Below are 11,121 nucleotides of genomic sequence, written 5' to 3' on the forward strand. Positions count from 1 at the left end.
TGCTTCAATGGACCAATTACAGAAATCCCCCTCTCGCTACTGATTACTTTCAAACTAAACAAACAAACAAACAAACAAACAAACAAACAAACAAACAAACAAAGCAGTGTAGTAGAGTAGAACGTACAGATACTTAATGCAAAATGTAGTGGAGTAAAAGTAAAAAGTACCCATTATGAAATCTACTTAAGTAAATTACAGATACATGAAAAATGTACTTAAGTACAGCAACAAAGTACTTGTACTTAGTTACATCCCACCACAATTTTAAAATTACTTTATTGATGCTTCTTTAATGAAAAATCTACATCAAACAAAAGAAAAAGACAAAGAAGCAGCCGAACTAGCAATCCTCAACAACTTTTTAATTTTTACACCAGGAGCTAAAGGTCTGTTTCAGGAACTCACATCCCCAACAATCATTGATTGTAGGAATAAGCTATAAAAGAGTTCATACACCGCTAGTTGGCAGTGTTGTGCATATATTGTACATGAATTATTGCCAGCTATTAAGTGTCAAATTGAACTTGTGCTTTAAAATTAGCTTGTGCTAGTTTTTCTATGGCGTCAACGCTTTTGAGCTTGGGGACTTAATTATTTACGTAAGCACTTTAGAAATAGCAGAGCTAATAATTGGATTAGCGCTGCCCACCACTGGTTATGAGTAGAGATGTAGATTACCCAGAAGATTTATTCAAGCAAGAGCAGCACTACTTAAGCATACTTTTTCTCAAGCAAAAGTAAAAATTAGCTGTCAAAGAAATTAATCAAGTAAGAGTAAAAACATTTTGTGTAAAGACTAGTGAGCACTGAGTAAACTGATCATAACGTCTGATTTATTAATTTAAAATGATGTCATCCGACTGACAGAAGATCGAAAGTTCTGTGCGAATTGTGTTGTTTTTTAAAGATTCCAAATTCCAGCAGCAGAAATACTTTTCCAAGTCAAAAATTTCTCATTATGAAACTAATTTGTATGTATACATTACAGAACAGGGTGTAGTACTTCCCGTGATTACATCTACTGTGTACCATATTTTCATTTGATTTCCAAATGCCTCAGCAGGCTCGGCAGATAGAAAATAGCATTAAACTCGTTTACAAACAAGAGGTCTCTGTTCAACATGAACTGTAGGTGTCTCCCTGATGCATTTCTGGTGAAATTATTTTTGTTCTTCATTCAGTGAAGTTACTTTATGTGGGTAGAGTATTCAGAAATACTTCATAATAATATTACTCAGGTAAAGTAAGAAGTACAATGTAGTAAATCTACTCCTAAAAGTAAATTTTCCCCAAAAGCCACGCAAGTAAATGTAACTGGCTAAAAGTTATGACCCACCTCTGGGTATGAATAAGTTTGTTTTCACATCTGAGAGTCCGGTAGACTCAGTTTAATTGGGGACCAAAATTAGAAGACTTGTTTACATTTTCAGTTGGTGCAGTTTGTGCTCACACTGCTCCGAGTCAAACTGTGAACAACCTGTTCCCCACCTTGCCTGTAGGGGCGCTGCACCATGAACCACTGAAGGAATTAACACAAAAGCCTCAGAAGAAGACACAGAGCACAACTTCCTTCTTCACAAAATGTAAACAAACATGGAGTGATGTCAAATTTTTTTTGTTTGTAGAATTTTTTATTACTAGTGTAATGGAACTAATACTTTAATGTTTAAGCTTCATGACATCCTTTAATGACCTAGGTTTTCATGACATGCTGTTCATCTGCAGAAAGAATGATTAAAGTCAGAACAAGATTTGCCAACAACAGTCATTCTTAGATATCACTTGTGTTTATCTTTGTGTTTTCCATTTACCTTGTATCAAATCTTGCTAAGATGAAATAATGGTGTATGAGGCCTCTCGAGACACAGTGTACAACAGTAGTGTGGAGAGACAGTGACAGAGAGAAGCAGAGGCACAGAGACAGGACAGGTTGTTCTCTGTGTTTCCTGTTGTTGCAATAAAACTCAGCTGATCATCTCACAGAGTACCTTCATTCTTGGACCACGTATTTCTGTCTTTGTTAAATAATCCAGCTAACAGTTTGGCGTTGTCAGGCAAGAGACCAGTAGGAGATCGACGGAACAAGGCCACATTGCAGGTGGACTGATATGAGTGAGCAAGGACTGGACTGCTCAGGACCGTGACTCCAGCTGGATGAAAATAACCTTTTTATGGTAAATTGTTTCAACAACAGAGATACGCTAGTGACGATTAAAGGATGTCATGAATAACTAGCTTAAACATAAAAGTAGTAGGTCCATTACACTCCCCCTCTTATCAAACAAGAGAGGTCAATCCCTCGCTGGAGTCCTGTAGTCTGGACCAAAACAGATAACAGACGAAAACTGGTTATTAGAAGATATGGTTACTGGACAGTGTCAAGGTAGAACAGATATACCTAAATAATCCATAACAACTATTGTTATTTTGTTTTTTGCAAATGTGCCTAACAAATAGTTTTCAACAATGGGCTCAGCATGAGAGGAAGATGAAGCGGAGAGAATTTTATTGGGGAGGAGCCCAGTTTTCTTCTGATTGTGTCGATTCCTTCAGTGGGTCTTTGTGCAGCACCACCACAGGTGAGGGGGGGAACAGCTTGTTCACAGGGTTTAGTTTGTTTGACAAAGTGCAGCGTGAATACGAACCACGTTAACTGAAAGTGTTAACAAATCTTGCAATTTTGGTCCCCAATCGAACCGAGTCTATCAGACGATCAGGTGTGAATACGACCTTAAACTGTGTAGAAGAACAGAGGTTGTTTTTTTCCTGTCTGATGAGAAACAGAGTGACGGCTCCTGGCGAGTGAAAGGAGCAGTTTTATCCTCCAGGTGTAATGGAGGAACCAGGGGATGGCCATTGTTTTAACAGTAACTTTACTTACACCTGCAGCCATGTACCAAAATGAAATTCAGCACATTATTTAAAGTTTTTCAGCTCACAAGGTTTATATCTTTACATACTGTACATGATGGCAGACATCTTGGATTTGGATGTGACTACCAATTTGTGATAGGGGCCATTTTTACACCTAGATGATGTACGGACAGTATTTTATAATTCACTATTTGGCTCTGTGATGGGACTGAAAAAATAAAATAAAAAAGCTGTTTACTGAAAAACACTCACCGACAAAAAACATGAAGCAATCAGATGGAGATGGAAATAAAACTGCTTATGTTGAAAGGTGACGTGACAGTGTCCTGATGCATCCCAGTAATCCAGGTAGAAAAAAAAAACAAAAAGAAAAACAAGTAGGTTCTCTGGATGGGTTCTTATTTAGTGAAACGTTTCGTCTCTCCTCCAAGAGACTTCTTCAGTCTGATGAGTTTCAGGTGAACTCAGCTTTATAAGCACTGCCTCCACATGGACAAACAGGTTAGTCACATGCAAAAGAGGATCATTGCCTAACAATAGGCTTGATTAGTTCTATTGTTCATAGAGGGCCCTGTGCCCCATCACCTGACCCGTGTCGTGTTATGTGAATGCAGTGAATGCAAGCGGGGGTTCAATGTCCCCTTGTTTTTGTCCCTCTTTCCCTCTTTGTGTTGGTATCATTGGGGCCCTGATTCACATCTTTTGCTCACAGGGGGCGGAGTCATACTTGCAATAACAGCGTTGTAGGAGGAGGACAACTGGACACGAAGGCCTCCACCTCTGTTTAATGGTGGACGGTTTTTCATCACAAAGATGCTTCCTTTACTCCTCTCTCAAACCAGCGTTCCTCTCTAACAGGATGAGAACATCTTCATCCCTGAAAGAGTGACCGCTGGCCTGTAGATGAGAGTAAACTGCAGAGTCCTGACCTGATGATGTAGCTCATCTGTGCTGGCTCATTCTTTTGAACAGTGGCTGTTTTGTTTCTCCAATGTATAACTGATCACAGCCCTCCTGACACTTAACAGCATACACTATATTACTCTGCTTTTGCCGGGCAGACACTGTCCCCACAAACACAGGAGTCAGGGAAAAAGAGAAGTCACACACAAGACAGGCCCTGGAGCAGTGCAGTTATCCTGACTGGGCTTTTCTGAAAGCAGACAAGACACCCAAACAAGATTCCAGCTAATAACCAGCTGAAAATGAAGACCCTAAACCCAGACCCAAACAGTTGTCATTCCATATGTGGCGGGAGTTTCAGAGAAACTGAGATGTTTATTCTCTAAACATGACGTCCCAGTGGCTTTCAAACCCCAAAAACACGTTACGACAAAGATTAGTTCACCTCAAAGATCCAGTTCCCCGGCACAAACAGAGTAATATAGTGTATGCTGTTAAGTGTCAGGAGGGCTGTGATCAGTTATACACTGGGGAAACAAAACAGCCACTGTTCAAAAGAATGAGCCAACACAGATGAGCTACATCATCAGGCCAGGACTCTGCAGTTTACACTCATCTACAGGCCAGCGGTCACTCTTTCAGAGATGAGGATGTTCTCATTCTTGACAGAGAGGAACGCTGGTTTGAGAGAGGAGTAAAGGAAGCATCTTTGTGAAGAAAAACCATCCACCATTAAACGGAGGTGGAGGCCTTCGTGTCCAGTTGTCCTCCTCCTACAATGCTGTCATTGCAAGTATGACTCCGCCCACTGTGAGCAAAAGGTGTGAATCAGGGCCCCAATGATACCAACACAAAGAGGGAAAGAGGGACAAAAACAAGGGGACGTTGAACCCCCGCTTGCATTCACTACATTCACATAACACAACACGGGTCAGGTGATGGGGCACATGACCCTCTATGAACAATAGGGCCAATCAAGCCTATTGTTAGTCGATGGCCCTCTTTTGCATGTGACTAACCTGTTTGTCCATGTGGAGGCAGTGCTTATAAAGCTGAGTTCACCTGAAACTCTCAGACTGAAGAAGTCTCTTGGAGGAGAGACGAAATGTTTCACTAAAGAAGAACCCATCCAGAGGACCTACTGATTTTTCTTTTTGGTGATGTGACTGTGTTCCAGTCATTATAATATCAGATCAGATGGAGAACAGAATTAGCAGTACAGATACATGTGCTACCTGGACCTGAACCTCCAGGTCCAGCATATCAGCACTGGGTTTATGTCAGGGCTGGACTATAGGGTTCTGTCCCAGTAGAGGAGAGACATTCAGACACAAGACATCTGTGATGTTTGATGCACAAAATGCCAGTCTTGTGTGGTGTGGTCTGTCTCAGAAGACCAGAACCTTCAGCACATGTATGGCTTTCCTCATGTACCTATTTCTTCCAACACTGGGACTCTTTGTATTTATTACACCCAGCAGCTGAAAACAAACAATGTGACCGCTACCAAACTGTCTGATGAATCTAAGATCCATCCTCTCTGCCGACCTCCATTTGCTGATTTAACTGATTATCGGATGCCACAGCAACTACCTGATAACCCTGCCACCTCACTTATAAAACCACTGCTCACTGATGACAGCTCATTGTAAATCAAACCTGTCACTTCATGTGCACCAGATTTAAACTAAATTAGACCATTTCTTTTGACTTCTGGGCTTTTATTCATCAGTGAGTGTACTAACTGTGATGTATCATGACACTAATCCACAAACATTGACAGGCCTCACCCATCTTTGTAGTTGATGACCATATCTACCAGAGTGTTCAGTGTTCTTGTGAGTTCAGGCGGATTTGGGGGCAGTTTCTCAGCTGGTGGGCGTCCTCGTTTCCTTTTGACCTTTTCTCCGGTTTCTTGCCCTGCCTGCAGCTCTTTCTCCCCATTATGTTCACCTTTAGGCTTCTTCAGGCTGATATCCTCTTCCATGTCCTTTGGGAAATGGTTGTTTTCTGCCTCAGGCTGCAGGGAGAGGGAGCAGTGGGCAGGGGAATCTAAAAAAAACTCAAACAAAATGCACAGAGATAAGGTGATGGAGTTGATGCTGCAAAGATTGTACACTCATAACCTGTACTGTTGTCCTGACTTTGTGCAGTTCATTACTGTCCACCTGTGAAGGAGAACAGGCGAGTGTGCTTTTACCATTGGTGGACACCAGCCCGCTAAAACACAAATCCGCTAATTGTGGACCTAAATATTTTGTTTGCGCTTTAGCGGTCTTACTAATTTTTATAATTTATAAGTGGATTTGATATTTCTAAAATTAAAATGCAGTACCGCTAATTACTAATTATCTACCAGTCATCATTATCTTGAACAGAAGACAGTGTGACTGTCAATGAATCACCACATGATCTATCCAACAGCACCCCTCCCAGATATACTCACTATTGGAAACGTATACATCCTGCTGACTGTTGCTTTTGGTCACGGTTCTGATTTCCCACAATGCTTTGTGTCTGCTTACATAGCGGGAAGGCAGTGGTTAGAACTCCCTGTCCCAGTAAAAACAGTTAACTTTTGGAATCCATACTAAAATTTTTTATGTATTGATTTATTTTACTTTACAATCAGAGCTCCTTTTTTAAAAATAAAGTTTAAACGCTGGAGCTCAATTCTTGACGTAATTGGTCGAAGCAATTGACCAACGGGGTTAGAGACTCAGAAATGATTTAAAGATGTTATGCTGATGAAGACTGACATCTAGTGGTCAACTGGAGCAACTACATGGAAAACTTTAAAATCCAAGCTCTTATTTTGAAGGGAAGATAGTTTCCTGTACGCCGTGCTTTCGTTTCCCATCACAAATCAAATCCGTCATGTACCCAGAATGCATCGCTTCAGTTTTCCAATAAACAGTTTTAAAATTACTTTATTGATGCTTCTTTAATGAAAAATCTACATCAAACAAAAGAAAAAGACAAAGAAGCAGCCGAACTAGCAATCCTCAACAACTTTTTAATTTTTACACCAGGAGCTAAAGGTCTGTTTCAGGAAATCACTTCCCCAGCAATCGGCTGTTGTAGGATTAAGCTGTAAAAGAGTTCATACACCGCTAGTTGGCAGTGTTGTACAGATATTGAACATGAATTATTGTCAGCTAGTAAATGTCAAATTGAACTTGTGCTTTAAAAATTGCTTCTGCTAGTTTTTCTATGGCATAAGCACTTTTGAAGGTGTGGACCTAAATATTTTCACAAGTGTGTTAGAAATTGTGGAGTTAATTTTTGGATTAATGCTGACTACCACTGGCTTTTACTAATATTAGTCTCTGTGCATGTGTTTATGTTTGCTGTGTTAGCAAAATATATAATGAATCACTAAACAGAGTTTTATGAAACTCTCAGAAATAATCATTGAAAGAACAGCTTTTGAGGTCAAACCATTCAAGATGATTGTCAAAGCTAATTGACTTTAGAAAACAGAGAAGACACAACTCAGTCAGATTTTTGGAAATTGAGCTAAACCCTGGTGTGGTAGTAGCTGAGAGTCATACCAAACTCATATACTGACTTCTAGTTGACTGCTTTATAAATGTTTTTAAAACTGTACCAACACCTATAACTGTGAATGCTGCCTGTTATTAAAATATCTCATGAGCTAGTGGCCCAGTTTTGATGAAATTTTCAGGAAGTAGTTACTGGATGTTAATCTACAATTAATAACTTTTTAAAGTTAATCCGAATTAAGGTAGCAGACAACAGACCTGAGTAGCACAGAAAATAGTCACGATTTTGCAAATTCTACAAATATGAAACTAAAATTTGGTGGGGTGGTGGCTGAGAAACGTTAACAACACAACCTCTGAGTGCTATGAGTTATACCTTTTTTGCTAATACTTTGGGATTACATTTAGGCATTAATTTCTTTATTATGTAAGCAAAATAACTAATAAACCAGGGGTTCTTAACCTTTTTGACCTCGGGGCCCAATTTGTTGAACATAAAGTGACACGAGGCCCAGTCACACATTACCAATGTATGGATCAAAATGATAATTATTCAAAATCTTGGCTTGATTTGTATTGTATTTACATTATAACTAAATTAAATACACGTACAGTATAAAAGTAAAACTTCTATCAAACAATCACCAGACATGATTATGACAAACATTTTTATATTGTAACCTGTCCGTAACAGTCAACAGACCACTCAGGCTTATCAGCACAAAAATAACTTATTTCTAAACATAAACCATAACAAAATTAGACAATTAAATAAATAAAATTGTGGTCATAAAATAAATACATTCAAAATGTTCAATCTTTCAAATAAAACTGTAAAAAATAAATTTGATAAAGTGAAAATGAAAATATAGTCTTTTTAAACTTTTGCATGCTAACCAGAAGCTGCTCTTCATATTAGTGACAAACAGTAACAGTAACAACAGCTTTTTTAAAGTTTCTTTACAATACATTCAAAACGTTTAAGAATAAACTACAAAACCTAATTTGATAAGGTGCAAAGATAAATATAGCTGTATCTGCAAATGTATTTGATAATGTTTTGAACTTTTAAAATATTGCATGGAAGAACCAGAAGCTGCTCTTCATATTAGTGAAAAAACTTTGGCTTTTTTTGATGAGTTACTTTCATTTTTGTTTCTACTTTTCATTTAAAATAAGTTTCCATTCTCAGCAGGTTTCTAAGGTTCTTTTTCTACATATTAAAAAAGTTGTTAAACATCTGAGTGGTGCACTACTGCTACTAGTGGTGAGAAAGTGTATTGCACCTTATTCAAAATCAATGCGGTCCCACGGCCCTCTGCGGCCCAAAGTTAAAAACTGTTGTTCTTTTGAGGCCCACAGTTGGGCCGCAGCCCATAGGTTAAGAATCTCTGTAATAAACCACTTAAAAACAACTCATTAAATGTACATTGACATCTGGCTAACTTTTGGAGTCAATCAAATTCAAGATGGCCACTCCATCATTTTTCATCACAAGATACCCTTAGTTTGAAACTCTGATATGAAAGGCAGGGCAGTACACAATCTTTCCACACATCCTTCCCCTTTAATATATTTACAATTCTTATAACAGGTAAAGGATTTAATCGAGTCCGTTTCTGTTTCACCTTCATGTTGTAGCTTTTGGACTGCACGTTTTTCTATATGCAGCTTATTTTTAAAGACTGAAGAATCTTAAGTAACAGATTTAAAGTTTAAAAGCCTGAAATTAAAACACTCCAAGTCTCCATTTTTGCTGGCATTCAAGTGACTAAAATCCCAGTGTAAGGTTGGCTTTTCAAACGAAACGTGATTATTTATTTATTGCTTTCAAATCCGAATTAACAGTGAGCAACAGCAGCTGTGCAAATCCAGGACAAATTATTTTGTCAGCAGGCTTCGATGCCAAGAGATTATTGTTTCACAATGAAACGTGAAGACGCTCTGCTACAGCACAGAGACATGCTGGAATGCAATAAAGAATCAGCCGGGCTGGATTTGCAGGCGTTCTCTGCTTCATGCTAGCAATGGCACAGAAATGCAAATTCGGGTGTGTGGTGTTTGTCAGTGAGTGATTTTCAGTCATGTTGGTGCTGCTTTATGAATATCTGCCACAACCGCTGTATTTTTTCACAAAGGCAATTAGAGGCCAGAAACATGAGGATGCTTGCAGCAGCAGCAGCAGCAGCAGCAGCAGCTGGGGAGAGGAGGGGAGAACCAGTGAAGGCATGCATCCAAACAGAATACTGATGCATCAATCATACAGGATCAAACAGAGCTTGCATCATGCTTTCAAATTCCTCTGCAGAGCGTGCACTAAATGTTTCTCAATGACAGAGATGGAATCAAGCTGGGATGGAGACTACAACACACAGAATGGTTGCTGTAAAAAAACAAAACAAAAACAAAACATCAACCATTCCCTGAAAAGAATAACGTGGAGAAGGTAGCAGTCACACAACCAAGCAGGAGACATATCAGACAACTGAGTTTGGGAAGGTGGGGGGACAACACGAGAGCTGCGACAACAGAAATCCTGCTCATCATCTGTCGGCTCTGAAAGCCCCGCTGCTCTCTCTGAGGGGCTGCGAGCGTTCCAGCAGAACACTGGAGGGATGGAGGGTAAATCCTGAGAGCGTCTGCCTGACTGTGTGTGAGAGGAGGGACGCCAGCGTGCATGTGGGGGCTCCATGCGTGTGCCATCTCCTAACAAGCCTGCCTCTTCTCTCACTAATCTGGCAAAGATTCCCTCTCATCTGTTACACCTACACACCCCCTCTCTCCCTGCCCTGACACACACACACACACACACCCACACACACAAACACACACACAGGGAGGAAAAGAGTCAGTCGCCCGCTCTCCTTCCCAGGCACACACACATTTAAACACACACACATTTAAACACACACACATTTTGTCCATCTCTTCCTCTCTTCCCCTGCGATGTAGCCTGGCTGAAACTGGAGCCGGAGGAGAAAGGAGGACATGGAGGAAGAGATTTACCTGAGTGCAGTCTGCAGGCTGGCTGTCAGGATCGGCTGCAGCTGTGGGGGAGAGAATTAGCAAACCAGCATAGCGGCGTGCTGCTAGTCTCTTCATCAGCTGATCACTCAGAAGCAGAGCCCAGAAGGGGGGAGAATAAAAGCGCTATGTTTTCATATACAAATCAATGGGCTGGGTAAAAAAAATAAAAACATACCCATCTCCTGTCTGCAGCAGTTTTTTTCTCTGGTTCTGAGAGGCCCAGGAAAAGTCCCCTTCTGCATTGTTTTAATCTGTACTTTTGCCCAGTGTTGTAGTATTTTCTTCCCTCTCTCTATCAAGCTGGTGAAGTTATCAGCTTCATTTTTAATTTATTAAAATGCTGCGCCACATTTAAGGGTGCAGAGCTGACCAGCCTGCAGTAACACAGACAGAGAGCAGTTTACATGCAGGCATGTGGGAAAGAAATTATACAAAAAATGTTTTCAGTTATGGGGTTTTCTGTCAGGTTAAAATAAAACTAATGTTATTTTTCAGTTTCAAAAATGATTGAAATCTAACAGAAAATGAACAAAAACTCACCAAATTCCAGCGTGTCATCATTTATTAAACAAAAATAAAGCCAAGATGGAACATTAAATCCAGCCTCACTGCTTTCACAGGATTTATGAGGTTCAGTTTCATCCACGTGTTGCTGATCAAATATATTTATTATCTGATCCTCATCAAGTGGGACCATCTCTAAAAAAAGCAGTTTTGTCAGTTTGGAACATACAAGTGTGTCAACACAATGTCAAGGTGGGCTTTTGGCGGGCCAGACGGAAGTCACCTGTGGGTCATATTTGGCCTG

General features: G+C 40.0%; 1 protein-coding gene across 3 annotated transcripts in view; it reads right to left on the bottom strand.

Moving 5' to 3' along the window:
* The window catches only part of LOC106534768 (probable global transcription activator SNF2L2), a gene marked incomplete at its 3' end in the record, with an annotated part of 16,074 nt that extends 5,523 nt beyond the window's left edge, over window positions 1-10,551 (bottom strand). The window contains 3 exon segments of one of the 3 annotated variants that reach the window (XM_014031515.1): window positions 5,571-5,800; window positions 10,293-10,391; window positions 10,489-10,551. In XM_014031515.1, coding sequence (XP_013886969.1) covers window positions 5,571-5,800; window positions 10,293-10,388 — 326 coding nt within the window. 3 annotated transcript variants of the gene reach the window in all.
* Between the last annotated feature and the right edge of the window lie 570 nt (window positions 10,552-11,121).

Source organism: Austrofundulus limnaeus, unplaced genomic scaffold, assembly GCF_001266775.1.
Source record: "Austrofundulus limnaeus strain Quisiro unplaced genomic scaffold, Austrofundulus_limnaeus-1.0 Scaffold1266, whole genome shotgun sequence".
Taxonomy (NCBI): Eukaryota; Metazoa; Chordata; class Actinopteri; order Cyprinodontiformes; family Rivulidae; genus Austrofundulus; species Austrofundulus limnaeus.